The sequence below is a fragment of the Lycium barbarum genome, chromosome 5 (assembly GCF_019175385.1).
Source record: "Lycium barbarum isolate Lr01 chromosome 5, ASM1917538v2, whole genome shotgun sequence".
NCBI lineage: Eukaryota > Viridiplantae > Streptophyta > Magnoliopsida > Solanales > Solanaceae > Lycium > Lycium barbarum.
In genome coordinates, this window is record NC_083341.1 from 14,005,333 (window position 1) to 14,026,664 (window position 21,332).

General features: G+C 33.6%; 2 protein-coding genes across 3 annotated transcripts; both read left to right on the plus strand.

Annotated features, from left to right (window-relative positions):
- The first annotated feature begins 1,126 nt into the window (after window positions 1–1,126).
- Window positions 1,127–6,989, plus strand: LOC132640518 (probable mitochondrial adenine nucleotide transporter BTL3). Its single transcript, XM_060357129.1, has 4 exons — window positions 1,127–1,860; window positions 3,849–4,152; window positions 5,062–5,526; window positions 6,610–6,989. The coding sequence occupies exons 1-4, from the start codon at window positions 1,451–1,453 to the stop codon at window positions 6,676–6,678; spliced, it is 1,248 nt and encodes a 415-aa protein (XP_060213112.1). The 5' UTR covers window positions 1,127–1,450; the 3' UTR covers window positions 6,679–6,989.
- Window positions 6,990–9,455: 2,466 nt separating this feature from the next.
- Window positions 9,456–11,570, plus strand: LOC132640519 (tubulin-folding cofactor C). 2 transcript variants are annotated; one of them, XM_060357131.1, is made up of 3 exons: window positions 9,456–9,924; window positions 10,658–11,340; window positions 11,418–11,570. In XM_060357131.1, the coding sequence occupies exons 1-2, from the start codon at window positions 9,535–9,537 to the stop codon at window positions 11,318–11,320; spliced, it is 1,053 nt and encodes a 350-aa protein (XP_060213114.1). In that variant the 5' UTR covers window positions 9,456–9,534; the 3' UTR covers window positions 11,321–11,340; window positions 11,418–11,570. The 2 variants fall into 2 exon arrangements, with proteins under 2 accessions (XP_060213114.1, XP_060213113.1); XM_060357130.1 differs by having other exon boundaries at window positions 9,457–9,924; window positions 10,658–11,570.
- Window positions 11,571–21,332: the final 9,762 nt, after the last annotated feature.

The following is a 21,332-nucleotide window of genomic DNA, read 5'->3' on the forward strand; positions in this document are numbered from 1 at the left end:
CTTATACTACCTTTTTTGCAACTCATGTATTATTTACAAGTTAAAAAAACTATAACTTGCAAATAAATGTTATCCATGAATGAATAAAATATATGGCTCATTGTGCTTTCTTCTATTTACTTGTGTTCATATTCTTACTTATATTAAGTTAGGAATATACCTAAAATATACTAAGAATATACATCTACTTAAATTAAAAAATAGAAAGTTATATACTTGGAAAATAACTTAAGTTATAATACATATAACTTATATATATATATATATATATATATATATATATATATATATATATATATATATATGTTTCTAAGCATATAAGTTAAGTTTTTTCTAAGTTTATAAATTTATATTTTATAACTTAAGTATATTTATATTATAAGTATATTCTTAGTATATTTTAGGTATATCTAATATAAATATACTTAAGTTATAAACTTAGAAAAAACTTAACTTATATGCATATATATAAGTATTTATAAGTTAAGTTTTTTCTAAGTTTATAAATTTCTATTTTATAACTTAAATATATTTATATTATAAGTATATTCTTAGTATATTTTAGGTATATGTTGTTAGTTAGTAAATATATAAACTTTAGTTATAAACTTATATAACATATATAAATATACCTATAATAGACTAATAAATACTATATTATACATATACTTTACAAAAAACAAAAAACAAAAAACAAAAATGCTTTTTTTACTTTTAAAACCGGCCGGTTCCGATTTCCAACTTTCCAACCGGTTAACCGGTGGCCGGTTCCGGTTTTTTGATCGGAAACCTACCGATTTTGTAACCGGTTGCCGGTCCGGGCCGATCCCAACCGGTTAACAGACTTACTTGACATACACCATTATCGAGGCAAAAAGCGTGCGTGTCATGTGAACTTATGCTCTGCCTAAACCTCTTAACTTTCCTCTCTCATTCCCATAGAGATTCGCCTAAGCCCTCATAACTTTCCACTCCCATTCTAATACGATATTCGCCTAAGCCCTAAGGTACCATTTGTACTTCTACTTGCTAGCATAGAAGCATGTAGAAGGAGCATGTAACAGAACAAAAAAAGAATTTCTTGTGGCATCTATAATTTTGAGAATATCAATGTCTTATCATACACTGTACAAACTAGTCAAGTAGAAAACAACAATAGAAACATAAAACATAACTACATAGATCAACAGTTACCTGTCACTATAACCATCAATTCTTGAAAACATTAAAAAAAAAAAAAACATTTCCTTTTCATGTTTTTTTTTTTTAATCAGTCAACTAACCAAAAAAAAAAAAAAAACTGAAAAACTTCAACAGTCCTAAGCAAAAGAGGAGATTCCTTTTTCATGACGATGGAATCTATGCATTTGTTTGTCCATTCTCTCTTCTATTTTAAAAATCCCCTTTTTTCTCAAATTCCATTTTATACACTGTGTAAGTTCTTTTGAAAATGCATAACACAGAGAGTTGGTTGAAGAATTTGATGATTCAATCGGATCCGGGTCGGGTTCGGGTTTCGAGTTTAAGCTGTAATGATCTGTGTTTAAATTCTATCAGCTTTAATGACTGTAATGATGTTGGGTTGTTTCTAGAAGATTCAGGTTCGAGATCACACGTGTCATTGATTAGGAACAACCAGAGTAGTTGTTTATATGTTCGGAAAAATCGAGGTAGAGGTGGGTTTTTGTCGGTGACGGTGTCGTTTAATGGAGGTGGAGGGAATGAAGGGTTTAAGGAAGATTCTGGTGACGTGGCAGGGTGTGAGGAAGTTGAGAAGAAGGTGGTAAGTGGTGGAGGTGCTGCTGCTTTGAATACTACTAAACATTTATGGGCTGGAGTTGTTGCTGCTGCTGTTTCAAGGTAAAATATTACTAGCACTTTACAGTTTGTTTGAATTTGTTTTGATCAGCAAATTCTTACTATTTGATTGGGCCAAGTTTAATAATGAAAGAAAGGACTTTTGAATATTATGTTCTAAAACAAGTCATACATACTTGTGTGACTCTGTAAACCATTTCAGTAAGGGTAAAATGAGAAGTATTGTTACTACTAAATATATAAAGGTGTCAAGTCTTTTTAGGATATACCACAGGGAGTACTTGTTAACAAACATATTTGCTTAACAGTGCTATAATAAATGAGTATGAATAGAGCTGAATGGATATAGAAGATTCGTATAGCCAGCTTTAACTGGTTTTATTTGTGATTAAGGCCTAGTTTTTGTTGTTGGTATGATAATGTATTTCTGTCAATCAAGCTATTTAAAATGACTTTTTGTACCAATCAACTAAGTCTCAATAACAAACTAGTTGAAGTCGACTTTATGAATTCATTGTATCTATTTTGGTCTATTCGGTCCATTTAACATTCAAAATGCTTTGTCGTGGTAAGGCGAACTTCTATTGCATGGAGAAAATAGTGTCTATTCGAAAATTCAAATTATTTAATTATTTGAGGATCAATTGGTTTGGCATGGACATGGTTGGACTATCTGATGGCGACTTTTTTTTTTTTGATGACATGGGAACCCGCAGCCGCTACCCTTTGGGTGCGCACAGGGTAAACCAAGCTCCTGTGCAATAGCTCGCAAACCACACAGGAGAGGTAACCCGCACTAGGCAAGCCCCGTGCGACGAGCTCGACCCAGAAGGCAAATCCCCTGCTGTCGTTGGCAGGGGGTTTCGAACCTGAGACCTCCATTATGAAAGTCCCATGGTCAACCAACTGAGTCACCCTTGCGGGTATCTGATGGCGACTTTTCTGTCATTTAATGTGGAAGGATAACTACCTGGCGTATGTATTCTTGGCATTATTGGGATTCTAGGGACTAGATCACTTAAGAGTACTTAACTTAAAAAGAGCAGCCTGTGCACTAAGCTCCTGTTATGCCCAGGGAAGGATTGGACGACATTGCGTCTGTTGTATGCAACCTTACCTTGCATTTGTATAAGAGGTTATTTCCACGACTTGAACAGCTGAACCTTACGTAATTTATTTATTTGACCAAAAAAACAATTGAAGATTCTAATTCTACGTAATTGTAGAAATATTGAATTGCTTAGATATGAATACTACCAGGTTGATCTTATTTCTATTCTATAATTCCTGTGACTGAATCAAGTAGAGTACATCAATCGTCTATATGAAAGTAAGAAATCTAAACCTACTGCAAAGTAAAATTGAGATTTTAGGGAAAATTTTATTGAAGAAAAGCACCCAGAGAGAGCAATGATGGGTAGTCCAACCATTTTCCATATGCATGTTAGTACATAGATACCTCTGAATAGAACTAAGGAAATTAATCATCCTATTTACCTCCGGTAAATTTTCATTTTTACACCAAAAGGCTAAAAAAGAGAAACATCTATCCTTGAAATTTCAAATATTCTCCTTTTCGTCTCTAAAGGATCTCTGGTTTCTTTCCTTCCATACAATCCACCCTAAACCTACTGCAAAATAACAAGAACTCTAGAAGTCCAAATGGTAAGAATTGTGTGAAGGATATCTGTTGCTAGGAAGGATTTATCCATGAAGGTTGAAATGGATTTATCTCTTGTTACTTGAGCCAGGCATATATCTGCTTTTTGGTTGTGAAATGGATCAATGTGATTCCACATCTTAGCAGAATGAGTTTGACACATTAGGAATGAAACATATGCTCAAAATTTCTTCTTTCTGGGTTGTGACTTCTAATTTTGCCATGTGAATCTTAGCAATACTTTCGTGATGCTTTGTACATTAGTGGCATTGGGTGGTTATGTTCCCTATAAACTGTACATATAAGCTGTAATATGTTTATTCTTTGTGGACCGTCTGACTTTTGTTTTTCTGAATTGTTTTTGTTTCAGAACTTTTGTTGCTCCTCTTGAGAGATTAAAGCTGGAGTATATAGTTCGTGGTGAGAAAAAGCATCTTTTGGGGCTCATCAAGACGATTGCAGCCACTCAAGGCATCAAGGGATTTTGGAAAGGGAATTTTGTCAATATTCTACGCACAGCTCCATTTAAGTCTATAAACTTCTATTCATATGAAAAATACAGGGATCATCTGCTCAAATTAACTGGTAATGAGGAGGCAACTAATCTCGAAAGATTTGTTGCTGGTGCTGCTGCAGGAATTACAGCCACTGTGCTCTGCATACCTATGGACACTGTGAGAGATATTTTAGTATATTCAGTCTTTTTGCTCTTGATTTCTTTTTAAAAAGCATAACAAGTTGAACTCCGTTGAATTGGATATGTGTCTGTATCTGTATCTGTACTACTAAATCAAGGAAGGGAAGTTAAAGTAGCCATGCAAGTTGGTTCTAGAGGCGGAACTTATCTTTCTTGTCCTGTTATATGGTGCAAGTTTGCAACTAGCTCTTAGATTCCCTAGATTGTGTGCTTTGGAAAATAATGTAAGTTCATACTGGCTTTCAAAGATTTTCTTTACCCAATTGACATTTTCAGGCTGCTTAGCTGGACAAATTATTTTCTTCAAGTGGCACCTTCTGCTTAGTCATACAAAATGTTCTCGGTGTCCCTTTCATGGCCATGCTGATTGTTTTGACTTTATGTAACTTATTTGAAGGAACTCAGAGGAACTACAAAGTTAGAGAGTATGATTTTGTGGCTCAATTAAATTTAAAGAAGACCATTAGCATAAATGCTAAAGACTCTGTCTAATGAAGAAGCAGTAAAATGCTTTTTTGATTCAGCTTATCTGTAACAAATTCAGCTAATTTAATCATTTAAAAATATATTCGATAAGTTGGGTAATAGAATTATATTATTGCTCTAGACTTGATACTATGTTGCTCAGACTCTTCAAAACTGTCAACATGTGCGTGTGGGATTCTCCAAGAGTAGTGTATTTTTGGAGAATCCGACACGGGTGCGCACGAAAGTGAAGAGTCCATGCAACTTAGCTTTGATGTATTAGCATGCGAGTTCGATAGTATGCAAGTTACTAGTCTCTCTTCTTTATGGCTAAATTCATGAACTACCTCAAGTTCTATCCTTTTGAAGATAATCTGACAATGTTTCTTTTTTTAATTCTTGGAAAATGTCAATAATTCAGATTAGGACAGTAATGGTAGCACCTGGGGGAGAAGCATTAGGAGGTTTAATCGGTGCTTTCAGCCACATGATTCGCACAGAAGGATTCTTCTCTCTTTACAAGGGCCTAGTTCCTTCCATCATAAGCATGGCACCTGGGGGCGCAGTTTTTTATGGAGTTTATGATATACTAAAATCAGCGTATTTGCATTCACCAGAAGGGAGGAAAAGACTACAAAATATGAAACAAGGCGAAGATCTAAATGCATTAGATCAGCTGGAGTTGGGTACAGTTAGAACTTTGATATATGGAGCAATTGCTGGTGCCTGTTCTGAAGCCGCTACATACCCGTTTGAAGTTGTGAGGAGACAGCTTCAGATGCAGGTCCGGGCCACCAAGATGAGTGCATTGGCCACTAGCATGAAGATAGTTGAGCAAGGTGGTATTCCTGCCCTCTATGCAGGATTGACTCCCAGCTTATTACAGGTACATCCAGCAAACAATTTCTTCTTGTCTGTTTTCCATCGTATTGAATAGATATATAGGACCTTGTTTTAAAAAAAAGTCCTCAATGAAGTGGGATGAGAACCATGAGGTATCAGGTTCAAATCCCAGTGCTGGCACAAAAACACTAGTTAATTTCTTTCCATTTGTCCAAGCATTGATGGACAAAGTTACCCGGCACCTGTGTTGATGGGCGGCAGCAGGTACCACGTGGAATTGGTGTGCGCAAGTTGGTCCGGCACTACGGTTATAAAAAAATGTCCTTGGATATGAGTATGGATAAAATCATCAATTTTCTACTGAACATGCAATTTGATGCCTAGACAACAAAACTTGGTGTGGGGTTAAGTACCAAGAACTTCGATGAACGGCAGACACTATTATCTTATTTCGAAGAACTAGTATAGTTTACATACATTTGTATTTTATTCCCATCCATTTTTTGATGCTTAAATAAGTTTATAGTAGTCAGCCATCATTATAACTCTTTTCTTAATCAACAAATAAGAGCCAATACATAGTCAATACTCTAGTAGCTCCAGACTGACTACATTAAGTTGTATGTTAAAAGCCCAAATGTTGCCTTTCTCTCCGGAGTCAAAACTGTCTATATTGGCGCCTTCTTTTGATATAGCTCATCTAGATGGGGAGGAACCTGTGTTGAGTATGCTTTCTTTAGAAGAAAAGAAACTAAATGGTCTGATTTTAAGTGTGGTTCTATGTCTCCATTTATTATAAAAGGATATGTCTCCATTTATTATAATGGGAATATTGTGGTCCACTCTGCTATTGAGAAGAAAGCTGTAAATCATACATTTTTTCTGTCAAAGCTTCTTCACTAAAGCATAAGATGTCAATAGAGTTGACTTTAGATTCTATCTCCATCTTCTTCTTTGCGTATATTAGATTTAACGGCAACGTATCCAGGATGTGGTGGTTCTCTTATGCTAACATTGTGATACATTTCTTCTGTTTAGCTGTTTAGAAGAGTTTCTTTGATCTGCTAGTTTTAGTTGTTAAGAAGAATTACGAATATAACAAAATGCGTCTTTTTATTGTGCTCAGGTTTTGCCATCAGCTGCAATTAGTTATTTCGTTTATGAATTCATGAAGATAGTTCTGAAAGTAGAATAGCTATGAGATACGATTGCTCAAGTCCATTCATGTCGAGGAGTGCTATAAGTTGATGCTGACCAGTGGCGTACAAGTTAATATCAAGGCAAATTTCAGGCCTTTTTTAATTATGTAGCCTGATGGACACAGTAGGATTAATACATCTGTTTAGGAAGTATTAAAGAAGTTGCTGTTCAGTTAGGCTTTTCCTTTGTATCTTTTAAGAGGAGGAAAATTGCTGAAGCATTTGTATCTTTCTCCATTTAGTTCTAATGAATTGTGTGAACACTCTTTCTATAGTTTAAGCTATTATGGAAGAGATTTTTTACTTATACCGTATTTGAGTGTCTGCAACAAGTCAATTCACATTGAGACCTTCTTAATTTTTTGAGGCCATACACGTTAGAGTACTCTTCTTGATGTGTGCTGTGGCCTGTGGGACCTGAAACTTTCTCATGACTGTTTTAAATGTAGTCCGTTCGATTTATCAGCTATTGATTTGTAAATATCTTAAACCGGATCAATAAGATATCGGGTTAAGTGGTACTATGTCAAATAGTGTGAAATGATTCAGCTAAGAGCTATATTGCTCTAAACTCTTCAAAAATGTCAATGAGTGCATGTCGGATTCTTCAAAAGTTAGTGGATTTTTGAAGGATCCGACACGGTGCGACAACATTTTGAGAGTTCTAGCAACACGGACTAAACGTTTGAGTGTGATCTGTTAAAAGAGTTTAACATTTTTATTTTTATTTTAGGTCTGTAATAAGTTCAAATTCTCATCTGATGCCAAAAAGAAGAAATGTTGTGGCTACATTAGCCTGGAAATGAACAGAAGATTCATGATCATTTCCACATTCTCATCATCAAAGTACAACCAAAAGTTTACAGTTCTACAGCATTAAAGCAAAATAAACTTTACCTGCAACTTTTATAGCTGAAAAATCTGTCCTCTGTATTCAAAGTCTCTGTAGAACTAAACTTCTTCAGCACTGGCTAGTTATTGAACTATTCTGTTGAATGTAAAGGCTCAAATTGTTCATAAGATATGCACATCAAATGGATAAGGTGGCTGATTAATCCTGCAATATAATTTGGTGGAGGTATTTTTCACATGTCAGACAGGTAAAAGGTTCAAGCACCTGGCATTTTAAAAATAAATAAATAAATAAATAAATTCTTTCTTGTTTAAACTCGTCTATTTTGGGATCAATCTATTTTGGCCTTTAACAGTAAAAAGTTTGGCTAGAAGTCCTATTTTTCCAACGTAATTAGGGATCGTTTGGTTAGCAGACTAATTTATCTCGGGATTATAGTTCTGAGATTATAATTTTTGGATTAAATTAATAGTTCCAAATTTGATGGGATAAAATGGATATTCAGAATTACGTCTGCGATTAAATTTATATTGTTTTTGGTTGAGGGAATAAATTTATACCAGTTCTAAAAATTAAATATATAGTACCTCTATTTCAATTTATTTGTCTTATTTTCTTTTAATATACTTACCCTCAGTTTCCTACGTGACATATTTAAGACCACAAAATTCAAAGCTATTTTGATATATATTATATACATGTTTAGTTTAAGATAATAAGATTTAAAGGTTTTCTTTATTTTTTTAAACTACGCGAGTCAAAAACAAATTAAAACAGAGAGTGTATCATTTCATTTTAGGGAAAAGGGTAAAAAATACCCCTCTACTTTGGAAAAATCGCTAAAAATATCCTCCGAATTTATTTTGAGTCAAAATACCCCTCTCATCCTTAAAGTTTTCAAATATACCCCTGTCTTGACGGAAATTATCCTTCCAAAATAACCCGAAATCATTTTTTAGGCCCGCTCCATCATTTAAACCCGACTCAACTAAATAATAACCCATAAGATCTCCTTTCCCCCAATTCCCTCAAACTTCAAACCTACATATTGGGGGAATAATGAGATTTTATGGGTTATTATTTAGTTGGGTCGGGTTTAAATGATGTAGCGGGTCTAAAAAATAATTTCGGGTTATTTTGGAGGATAATTTCTGTCAAGACAGGGGTATATTTGAAAACTTTAAGGATGAGAGGGATATTTCTGACCCAAAATAAGTTTGAAGGATATTTTTAATTCTTTTTTCAAAGTAGAGGGGTATTTTTGACCCTTTTCCCTTCATTTTATAGTACTAAAGAAGTGTTTTTCTTTAGCTAGAACTCTATTTTTCTGGCGTAGCAGCGCAAAAGATACTCCTTATGAATGATGATCGTGCTTGCTTATGTGATATCAATGCTAATGAGAATGCCCCCTAATTAGTCCTGCCAGTAATATATGATTATGTACGTATGAACTAATCCAAACTGTAAAACGTCAAATGACTTATTAAATCAGTTACGTATGATTTTGTTTGATTGATAACCATGATAATTCCAGAGAACACCTCACGTTTTAAGCACCTAAGGGGTCGTCTGGTAACTGGTTAGAGCTATATGTATTAGTAACACATGAATTAGTTATGAGAGAATCTATGTACTATTTTACGTAGGTATTAGTTATGTAGGGTTTAGTTATTCACGTATTAGCTATTCCATCTTTTGTCATGCATAAAATAATACATAGATTAGTTATGCGAGTTTTAAATTGCAAACGAAACACTCTACTAATGAATAATTCACATCATAACTAGCTATCAAACACAGTATTACTTATACAGGACTTTAATAGATGAATAACTTACTCCTAACCAGCTGTCAAACGACCCCTAAGGGTAAAAAGCTCTAATCTCCAATATTAGAGGGACCAAAGTGCAAACATAATTAATTCCAAAATTTCCATCGCGTTCAATCAAGTGTAGGCTAGCTCTGAACAGACGCACTCTGCTCAAACTACTTCCATCAAATGGATTCAGACAATCAATTCCCCAAACCCGACCCGAATTCGGATCATTCGGATCCCACTCTCCAACGAAAACACGCAGCAATGATCGAACGCCTCTCAAACCTACACCAAACCCGTTTAATCCGAAAACCCGACCCGGAATCAAACTCCACAGCTTCCTTTCTATCTCGTTTCTCCGAATCCAAAAACTCAATCGAATCCACACTCACCCGAATCCGTCAGACGCCCGACCCGCATTCCGACCCGACCCTAAAACCCGAACTCGACAACGTATCAATGTCCATTGCGGATCTTGAAAAACTCGTAGCTGAAAACACTTTTTCGTTACCATCGTATGAAGTTCGTACGTGTCTGAAAACAATAACAGATTTAAAACAATTCGTCGAACAGGTGATATGCATTTGCATTTTTTTTACATGGTTCGGTGCTTTATTTACAGTTTAGTCCTAATTTTCTCTGCTGTTTCATTGCCACCCTAGGGAAAATTACCTCTATGCCTACTGCTAGATAATATTTACACGCTTTAGCTCATATTTTGAATTTGTTACCTGGTTTAGCCCATATTTGTGTATAAACACCTTTTATACAAGGTTGATGCATTATGTATAATGCTTTGCCCCCAGTTATAATGTTGTATACTATTGCATAAACTGATAATATGGCTACGTGGCGTAATATTTTATGTTGGGCTGTTTATTTTTGAAAATTTCCCCTGTTTGGCCATAGAAACCAAATATTTTTCCCTTTATTTGAAAATTTTGAAGTTGGAGTTGTGTTTTGTTTGCAAATTTGGTTATTTGAATGTACTGAAAGTGAAAAAAAAGTGCAAACAGGGTTTTTTCAAATTCAAAATACAACTTCAGGTTGTATTTGGAATTTTCATGGCCAAACCTGATTTTCAAATAAAGTGAAAAATATTCTGGAAAAAAGTGAATAATTCTCATGGCCAAACGGGTCCTCACAAATTCATAATATTGTCATTTCTGTAGGAATAGGGTTCATGCTGTTTTGTACTCATTAGAAAGCTATCAATGAAAAATCATCTTTTAGCTCTCTTAGTATAGCTTTAGCTTAGCTTAATTCTTAGCTAGGTTTCTCCTAAAATTCTATCTTGCATCAACAGGTTACGGGCGAAGTAATCCCAAGGAAGAAGTTCTCTTTTAAGAACAAGTCAACTAAGAAAATCACAACCCAAAACGACACCGTATCAGATGTCCCAAATGTGGAATCAAAGAGCACAGGGTTTAGGGTTTTGGACTCGCCTGGATTTAGGGGAAAAGAAAATGAGGTGTTAGTGAAAGAATTCAATAAGGGTAATGATAATGAAGAGATTAGGGAATTTGTGTTATCAGAATTAAGGGGTTGTGAAGTGAGACTAATGGGGTGTGTAAGGGCATTATTTGTGCATAAACTAATTGATTGCAAGGTATATGTTGGGCCTATTTTCGGGTCGGTATTGATTGAAGAAGCAATGAATTGTGTGTTCGTGATGGCGTCTCACCAGATTCGTATTCATCAAGCTAAAGGATGTGATTTTTATCTTCGAGCGAGGAGTAGGCCAATAATTGAGGATAGTAATGGTGTAAGGTTCGCACCGTATTGTTTAAAGTATGACGGGATTGAGAAGGATCTTGAGGAAGCTAATCTTGGTGAAGAGACGGGGAATTGGTCGAATGTGGATGATTTTAAGTGGTTAAGAGCAGTGCAGTCTCCAAATTGGTCAATTTTGCCGGAAATTGAACGTCTTGGAATAATAGATATTTCAAATCGAGACCCGAAAATTTAAAACTTTCTGCTTGATGAGTGGTTAGTATGTTGAACCCTCATTGTGTAAAGTTATAACTTTTTTTTTGGTTATCTTCTTAAGTGTACTTGAATCTTAGAGGAATAAGGATGCATCAGCTCGAGGAGCCCTACAAGTTAGCACTGACAAGTGGGGTACAAGTTGATCTGAAGGGAAATTTCTCGACTTCTTGTATTATGTAGCCTGAACACAGTGTGAATAATACATCTCATTGGAGAGGTATTAACGGAAACTTTCTTGTCTGTTAGGCTTTCCCTTAGGATCTTTTAAAAGGAGGAAAGATTGCTGCAGCTTTTCTATCTTTCTCCATTTAGCTTTGGTGAACTGTGGGAATCATCTTTTCTATAGTTTTAAGCTATTAGAGGAGAGATTTTTTTACTTTATTTGGTGAATGGCCTATTTTAATTTTTTGAGGCCATACTCATTAGAATACTCTTCTTCATGTGTGCTGTGAGACTTGAAGCTTGCTCCGGTACTGAGGGCTGCTTATTGCTTTGGATTTGAATCGCTAACCGAACCAATAAGTGTTACAATGTTAATAGTGTGAATCGATTGAACTAAGAGTTATGTTGCTCTAACTCTTCAAAAATGTCAATGGGTACATGTCCGATCCTCCAAAAGTAATGCATTTTTGGAGGATCCAACACTTTGCTGCAACATATTTTGAGAGTTCGAGCAACCTAGACTAATCTGTTAAAAATTACACTACTGTTTATTTGTTTTAGGCCTATAATAAGTTCAACTGCTAATGTGATGTATTTTAAAATAAAAAATTGTGGCTGCATGAACCTTGTAAAATGAACAGGAGATTCATGGATCATTTCCACATTTTCATCATCAAAGAATAACCCAAAGTTTACAGTCATACAACATTAAAGAAAAACAAAATTTACCTGCAACTTTTATAGCAGAAGAATTTCTCCTCTGCATTCTAAGTCTCTAAGGAACTAATATTCTTCGGCAGCTGGTTATTGAACTGTTCTGTTCAATGTTAAAGGCTCAAATTGTTTATAAGAGATGCATATCAAATGGATAAGGTAGCTGATTAATCCTGCACCATAACTTGATGGAGGTATTTTTTTGGTTAACTTCTTAAGTGTATGCATCAGCTTTTGTTGATGAAAGACATCACTTATTATTTTTCCGTTTTAAGAGGTGAACTAAATATAACAGGACAGAGACGTGATGTTAAAGTTGTTGCCTTCCAGTTTCTTGGATAGAGAGATTTCGTTATGTTTCTATTACCTACTTCTTATTAATTTCTATTTGCTATTAGCCGTTGTTGGTGCATTTCCGTGCTTTTTGTGTTTTTTGATTGACACTACATACTTTGATTGCATTATTGAAAAAGTACTACATACTTTGATTGTACCTATATTATGGTCCAGAGTGAGGATGGTTTGAAGTGAATGCTACATTCCGACACTTTGGTAAATGCTTAACACATGTTTGCTGAAAGGAAAAGAGATATGAGATTGTATTTGCTACACTAGTTATATTTACTGCAGAGTATCAGTAGAATCAAATCATCACTGCTATGGAGAAAGTCAAAGTCATCTTTGAAGAAGAAGCCGGAGATTAGAGCGTTTTGCTTTTGGTACTCCACTGAAGCTAATTATTTTTCAATTAGAGAGGTTCTATGGCTTGGGTTTTGTGGGTTTGGAAATTGGGGTTGCAGCCAGGTAAGGAGACATTGATATTTACGTGGAAACCACCCGGCTCACAAAGGGAGAGAAAACCACGGCCTATACCTCTATACCTCTGTAGGATTTTTCGCAAACTTCATAACAGTAGCGAGTCTTTGCAAATTCAAATTACAAACTCTGTAACCTAAGAACTAAACTCTAATTCCTATCTCACTAATCTCCCTAGACTAGTGAGCCCGCTTCAAATTATCCCAACTTGAAGTTGAATTTGACTAACGTTTATACCTAAAGTAATTGCTTCTATAAAAGCTGATAAAGGTATAACTTGATGAATAATTCTAATACACGAATCTAGACTCAAGAACTGTAAAACATAAACTTTGCAAAGCAGGTTCAATCTGCTTCTTTGTATTAGACACGCTTCAATAATCAGAACTATCAATCTCTTGCATTGACCGTGCTTGCTCCATCTCTAATTTTCTCTCTATGTGAGTGCCTAAATCTTCTTCATGGCATGACTTGAATATTTATAGTACTAGGTTTGCATCAAGTAGGCCCATTACGAGAGTTAGGGTTTGAGTTGACTTGAGATTCTTGCATTCACGCGTCTTCAGTGTCCTTGTAGAAGTCTGAAGTATCTCGATAATTATGGCAAGAAATCCTGCAAACTTGTCCGCCTGGTCTTTACCATAAAACACAAATCCTACTTGTAGTAGGACTCTGATCTGGAACATGTTCTTGGACCTGGTTCAAGCACTTGATTCTTCCTTCTCTTAAGCTTCTCACCTTCTGAGATGGAACATGTCCATAGGCCTGTTTCATTCACCTTGTCTTGCATATGTCTCTGAACTATTCATTGCACCTGTCTCTGCGATAGATCATGTCTGTAGACCTGGTTTACTTTCTTTGTTCATTTACTTTGTCAATCATCAAAACTCACCCATGCCAACATAAACGTAATGTAGCTTACTTGGTTCTTTGATGAGTCCGACCATTGCCATATTTTCAGATATCATATTATTCATCAGCGCCTATTTCAAGTAATCACGATGCTCATATTAAGAGTGGTTACCAGGAAATCCATTTGATTCATCTTTTGCTTATTGGTTAGTCGTCTGGAATTGTTTCGTTGTTTCAATATGGATTGTACTGCTATTGTTGCGCAAATGTTTTAAATGTATAGAAATGTCGAGCTGACACAACACTTAAAGAGTTACGGCTATGGCAAACCATGAACACTCTCTTACTAGTCTGTGTAAGAGTTTCTGATCAGTTATCTTAATTAGCTGAACGTGACCTGATATCTGCAAATCAGGAGTTTGAGACACATTACTGAAGATGAGGATTTAGAAATGTTGAGAAACCAACTAATCAGAGCAGGATTAGAGTCCTTTCCTTCTGCAGCCAAAAGATAGCTTTTGAAACAGAGCAATGTCTGAAGGAGGCCTATCTACTTCTGTCAAGGTATAGAAACTTGGTTGTAATTTGCTTCCCATCATCTTTTACTACTTTGGAAGTCCTTTAAGTTTCTTGTGTTCAGACTTGATTAGTTTTAGATAAAATTCAACTATGAAATTCTGAGAGACATTGCACTTGTTGAGTTTGTAAAATCAACTGGTTTATATCTTAACCTTTGCTTTACAAAGGAATGAATATGTGTTCCAGAAGTACCTCAAGTCCCTTTTTTGTCCCTCTAAATATTTGAACTAAACATTGGGAACTCATGTATATGCTAAATGTATATCTGATATTGATGCAAGCATTCTGTGGCTGATAATTAGATTAATAGCTTAGAGGTGACGACAATGTCATTGAATTGAAACTTTTACCTGCCTCTGTAGAATCCTATGGTAATGGAATCATATTTTTATGAGTAGATGATGTACGGAAACAGTAGGAGATCCTTATTTTTAAGTTGGAGCCGGATTACAAGCTGAAACATTTTCTATTTTCTCTTTGATAGTGGATGCTATAGGCGAGTCAACTTCATGCAGAAGTCTATGATTCAAGCCCCGGGATTGGAATTGCCTTTGGTAGAAAGTGCTTTATCCCCCAATATGGGACTTTCTGGTGCAAAGCAGTATTAGTCCGGGCACCAAAGAGTATACAGGACACCAGAGTGGGAAACCAAAAAAAAAAATCACCAAATATTTTAGGTGGACAACAATATAGTAGGCCAAGCTTTATTACATTCCCTGGCACGGGTACTTCAATCTCATAGTGAGCATTCCTCTTCTACAAACATGAAGCACTATGCCCATTTGGTGGCCGAATACATGAGGTTTGTTTTTCCGTTTTTGGGGAACTTTCATAAATACAAGATAAATAAGAGTTAATTATATAATCTGCAACTAATTTAGATATTATAAATTGTGCAACTTAAAGCTAAAAATAAAGAGATTGCTATAAATAAAAATCTAAAAATAAGGAGATTCCCTATATTAGTGATAGCATAATTAAAAGCATATAAAACACAATAAATGCTTACCTAAACAAGCTCCAGCACAATCTACTAGCAAGCTAATTCATGAATTTTAACAAAAAAAAAAAAAGAGCTAATTCATGAATAAGTATATTACTGTAGTATCTGTTATATATATTATTCTATCTATATATCGTATATTGTTACTATATATGTTATTGTAGAGGACAATTGGTTGGCACGTAGAGTAATGTATTCATATATTAAGTATATTATAATATTATATACTATAATATTCAAACTTAGATATACTAATTTCTACTATTATATCCACATATATTTTGTTATCATCTTTTTAGTTAAATTTACCAATTTGAATATACCATCTACTTTTTTAGGTATATTTCAATGTACTTTTGTTACACAATATACCATATCTTTTCGTGTACTTTTCTTAATATTAATATTAATATATTCAAATAATTTTTTTTAACAAAAAAATAATTGCATTAGTCATCAAGTGAAAATAAAAATAAAAATAATTGCATTAGTCATCAAGTGAAAATAAAAATAAAAAGAAGAATAAAGAGGAGGAAGCGAAAGTTTTTTTTTTTTTTTTTTTTAAACAGTAGATGGAACATGGGATTTGAAATTGATTATGTTTTGTTTATTTGGAAAATTACATTATCTCTCATGCCTTTTTCATAAAAAATTTTTTGGGAGTTTTGTGGAGGCGGGGGGGGGGGGGGGGGGGGGGGGAGATGATTTTGAAAGAAAGAGAAAGTAAAAAATGGATATGCATTAATGGTAGTAACTCCTAAAATTAAGTATTATTGATATTTTAGGAATGTAAAAAGTTGTATATTTATAATTAAAAAGTTAAAATTTTGAGTAAGTTATATTTATGTAATTTTTTGAGAATAGTTATAATCTTTTTTATTACCATTTGAAAGTTGTATTTGTGTGACTTTTCCGTTTTTCACAGTCTTCAGCCTAATTTCTTGAGAAATTTACACGGTTAGTCACACTTTAAAAGTTATAAACATAATTAGCATAACTCTTAAAGTGGAACAAAAATAACAGCTTTAATTACTTTTAAGTACACTCACTCACTGTCATTTACTCCAATAAATCAGGGAGGATTAGTAAATCCGTTCCATTAAATTAGAGATCCACATCCACAATTATTATCTTAATATTTTATTTTAATTCTAGTTTTCAGTTCATTTTCTCTTTCTTCTTTAATCAATACACCTTATTATCTCAATTTTCTCTTCTTTTATTTTGGTGTCCAACTTCGTGCTACTGCCCAATAGTCATTAGGTTGAATCGTAGTTTTTAGATTGAGCAAAATAGATGGGGAAAAAAATGATTGAGCAAAATAGATAATTATATATTTCCATTATCATTATTTCAGATTGGTTATATATGTTATATCATGTATTTTTTTATTATATCGTATATATTTTTGTGAAATACCGTGTATATTTATGGTATAAAGATATTTTTGTGAAAATACTATGCATATTTATCCCATAAATATGCTACATGAAAAATATGTTTCAGTTGAAAAAATACAATGTATATCTATGGTATAAATACTTTTTTTTTATGAAACAACCATGAATATTTATGTTAATAAATATATATTTGCAAAAATACCAAGTATATTTCACTAGTATATGTTACGTATAAATATATATGTTTACGAATATAATTAGATATATACACAAATGCTGGTCAGTTTTTTTATTTTTCTGCAAAATATACCTTAGAAAAGGAAAGGACCAAAAAACTTAAATGATTATTTCAATTATGGAAGATAAATACTCTGTCCAAAAATATAGGAAGGGTTTCGTATTGATCCTCATTCAACTTAATTTTAGGGATTTTTTTGGGAAGTTGCTAATATTTAATTGCTATGAAATGAAAACTAACTAATGTTGCTATGATCCTGGAATTATTTTTCAACTATTGCCTAGTTATGGGTTTTCCCCTAATTTCTTTATAGGGCTTATTTGAACATTCTGACCCAATCGATGAGATCCATATACATTCATTGAAAAAGAAAACCTCTGTACATGCATATGGGCCACTTTACGAAGGTTCATGTACAATGCCTTAAAACTGTTTTGATTCTTCTAAAATGTTGAATGTTAAAAGAAAAAAAGGTTCTCCTTAGATTTTTCCGACTAGTCATTTTCAAGCTTGAAGATTTTTCCAACCTAACCTTTACCAAGCAGGCATATCAACTGAATTTAACAGCTAATTTAGCATCTCATGAAAGAGGGTAAAGGAAAATAAAAAATTATCAATTTGAAACTTAAGTTATTAAAAATGGAAAGCTACCAAATATCATGGCATGTCTATTTTATCGCACATTAGAATTATTAACGTGTTTACTATTGAAATATCCTTTTGAAAGGAAAATTTTAGTACATTCTTCTGTAATTGGTCTATTTTTGTTCTGGGGGTAAAATGTCTGTCCCAATTTAATTGCCTTTCTATCCTAATTAACATCTTATGATTGATATATATTTTAACTTAATAACAACATTTATATGTGAAACTAAAGTTTGGTATAGAATTGAGTTTTTAGCTCCTAGTGGAAACTTCATTTTGTAGATATCTTAATGCAACATGGAAATTAAATCACATTGTTTTTTGAACCCCAAACTTAGATCTTGTATTGCATCATGAAATCAAAGAAGATTTTGTGGAGCCAGCATTATATTTTAAATTAGTTGGTTGCAGTATTTGACTAGAAAATAAGGACTGGATAATTTGACACTTCAAAGACTTGATATATCCCGAGAATACAAACTATAATGTTTTTGGTCTATGAAGGATTTTGTTAATTGTTTGCTCTTACAAAGTTTATCAGTTGCAGTGGCCGCTAAACTCATCAGAAGCTAATTTTTTTGTCAAAAGACAGTAATAAACATCTTACAAATAAAAGAAAGAATGCTTAGAGAACACAAACTATAATGCATTTTGTCATGAAAGGATCTTGTTATTTGTTTGCTTTTGCAACTTCTCAGTTGGTTAGTGGCATACAAAGAATTTTGAACAAGCCGTGTCAGGCTATTATCGTAATTCGTTTTGTAAGTGATTTTAGTATGAGATTGTGGTGGTTTTAAGGTTAATTGATGTTTATTCTGTATTATTTTAAAGTGATCAGCATATTGTAAGTCGTTGTGCCAAGGGTCTACCGGAAACAATCTCTCCACCTCCCAAGGTAGTGGTAAGGTCCGCGTACATTCTACCCTCCCCAGACCCCACTTTGTGGGATTTCACTGGATATGGTGTTGTTTGTTGTTGTCAGTATATTGTATCTATACATATTATGTTTTCAAAAATCAGTTACACCCTTGACAAAGGGTGTCATCGTGCCTTTATACTCGTTGGAAGTTATTGGGCTCTATTAGGCAAGAGGACCCTCCTGATATTGATCTTTTGCATAGCCATTTTGGTGACAAAAAAAAGCGGCATCATTGACTCCAGAGAGCTAAGTGAAGGACCATCGGCAAGCAACACCTACATCGATAGCGGTAGTATGATTCTATTAGTCCAAGTGTTGATCTATCTATAGGTGAATTGTTCTTTTTATCTGTCTTTTTCATCTAGTGCCCATATTGTGATAGAAAATCTCTGTCTTCGACCTCTCTTTGCAACACATTTTAAGGGCTAAGACTTTCTAATTAAAAAAAAAGGATCATGGAAATTATTGAGTGCTAATTTCCTTCTCTTTGCTTTTCTTTTTCTTAGTAATGAAACCACAAGTATTAAACATCAAATGCAGCTAAAATAGCTAATTATTGTCTCTTGCGTGTCCTCTGTTAGGCCAAGTTTTAGTTTTAACAATGCAAAATAAGTAGGTACTACTAATTGATTCACTGTCAGTATCACCGGATTTATTCAGTGTCAATATAATTAGCTGTTCTTATGAGGTCAGTGCCTCCTGAATTTAAGTCAAGGAATATGATACGGTGGCATATATATGATGGCTCAAGGAAATGATCTAGCTTGTAGTAGGTTGAATTGTAGATATGCTTTTTAATTTGAAAGGTTCAGCAAATAGTAATCTAAGTATGTTTAGGTAATGCTCTTGTACAATATGCTTTTAAAGTATCTTTATTTCTACATTGCTGGAAATAACGGTTGAGAAAACTAGATCGAGAGTTTTATTTTTATATCAGGATTGTTTTGGAAAATTTAGTAAGCGTTTGGCCATAGAAATTAAAAAAAAAAATCATTTTTTTTTTGAAATTTTGGAGTTGGAGTTGGAGTTATATTTGGCCATAGTTTTTGCAATTTTTTTTTTTTTTGTTGAAATATACTTTATCAACAAGGTTTTGGTTGTGAAAAAGGTGGAAAAAGAGAAAAACAAATTTTTCTTGTTTTTCAAATTTCAAATACAACTTCAAATTTTCATGGCCAAACACTAATTTTTGAAAAAAGTAAAAAAAAAAAAAATTACAAAAAAAAGTGAATAATTCTTATGGCCAAAGGGGTCCTTAATCTTGAGGCATTCATTATTCGGAACTCACTGCCTCGAATGATCCTGATAAATAGCAAGCAGGGACATAACTTTGTAGGAGGAAGGGGATGAATCTCATTTGTAACGCAAATAAGGTAAAAAGAAAATTCTTAGTCTATATAGCAACTGTTAAATCCCTTAACATAAAGGGAGGTGACAAAGGGGTTTCAAAAATTATTTTAGATCACATGTTCAAATTCTAACTACTTTTTGATCTCTTTATATAAATTTCTGGCTCCGCCATTGACTGGAATTAGATTTACTAAAAGAAATAAAGTATTGCTTGTATATCAAGATATTTTTTTATTCAAAGGATTCTAACCTGAGTAGAGAAATCCTTGATGGTCTTCTTCTAGACTTCCTTCTAGTTGAAATATGAATATATAATGAAATTAGCAGAGATATTGGCTCCCACTTATTTTATTATGGGTTTCAACCAGTGACGTATGAAGGATTTTCACTGAGGGGGTTTGAAAAATAAAAATATAGTGATTGGAATTTGAACTTGGAACCTCAATGAGAATTTTTAACACAGATCACTAAATCAACCTCTTCTCTTATTTTTAGGATGTTCAAAATCTATATATATACATACATATATGTATAAGAACACCCTCGGCGGGCCCTAGATCCGCCCTGGTTTCAACCAAAGTTGTTGGACTATTTTTTTAAGTTTGGTCAATGCAAAAATCATCAAACTTTATACCATTACTAAGAATATACGTTTCACGTGTATTGGACGTAAGAAACTGTTTGTTTTCAACGTACTACGTATATATGATGTGCTTCAAACTTGTGGTTTAATTGGCATTCTTTGTATAATAATGTAGATTTGATAGTTCGTTATAGCTAATTGTATTTAGCCTAGTGTCTAAAACCGTCATTATCGCACACTATTACAGAGAGAAAAATCTGACTTGTTTAGTGCTGATAATTAACTTTCCTTTTATTAAAATTTTCCTTAATTAATATTGGGAAAATCTAATGGAACTTTTGAATTCTTTGTCCTTATGTTTTGTTTTTCCCACCTAGTGTCTAAAACCGTCATTATCGCACACTATTACAGAGAGAAAAATCTGACTTGTTTAGTGCTGATAATTAACTTTCCTTTTATTAAAATTTTCCTTAATTAATATTGGGAAAATCTAATGCAACTTTTGAATTCTTTGTCCTTATGTTTTGTTTTTCCCACCTAACACTTGAAGGCAACATTGACTAAAAATATTAAAAATTAACTACGAAATTTATCGCTAATTTTTTTTTATTAAATATAGTATTGTCACTAATTAAATAGGATAAGCAATAAATTTTATTATTTAGTGATTAAAGTTATCTGTCACTAATTTCAAAATAGGCATTCAAGTTGGTTTCAAATTTAAAAGTTGA

What these genes read in the sequence shown, in the direction of transcription:
- LOC132640518 (XM_060357129.1), top strand. Translation starts at nt 1,451, where the DNA reads ATGCATAACACAGAGAGTTGGTTGAAGAATTTGATGATTCAATCGGAT. An exon ending in GTTGCTGCTGCTGTTTCAAG is followed by an intron (nt 1,861 to 3,848) that starts GTAAAATATTAC and finishes TTTTTGTTTCAG; the next exon opens with AACTTTTGTTGCTCCTCTTG. An exon ending in TGACTCCCAGCTTATTACAG is followed by an intron (nt 5,527 to 6,609) that starts GTACATCCAGCA and finishes TATTGTGCTCAG; the next exon opens with GTTTTGCCATCAGCTGCAAT.
- LOC132640519 (XM_060357131.1), top strand. Translation starts at nt 9,535, where the DNA reads ATGGATTCAGACAATCAATTCCCCAAACCCGACCCGAATTCGGATCAT. An exon ending in TAAAACAATTCGTCGAACAG is followed by an intron (nt 9,925 to 10,657) that starts GTGATATGCATT and finishes TTGCATCAACAG; the next exon opens with GTTACGGGCGAAGTAATCCC.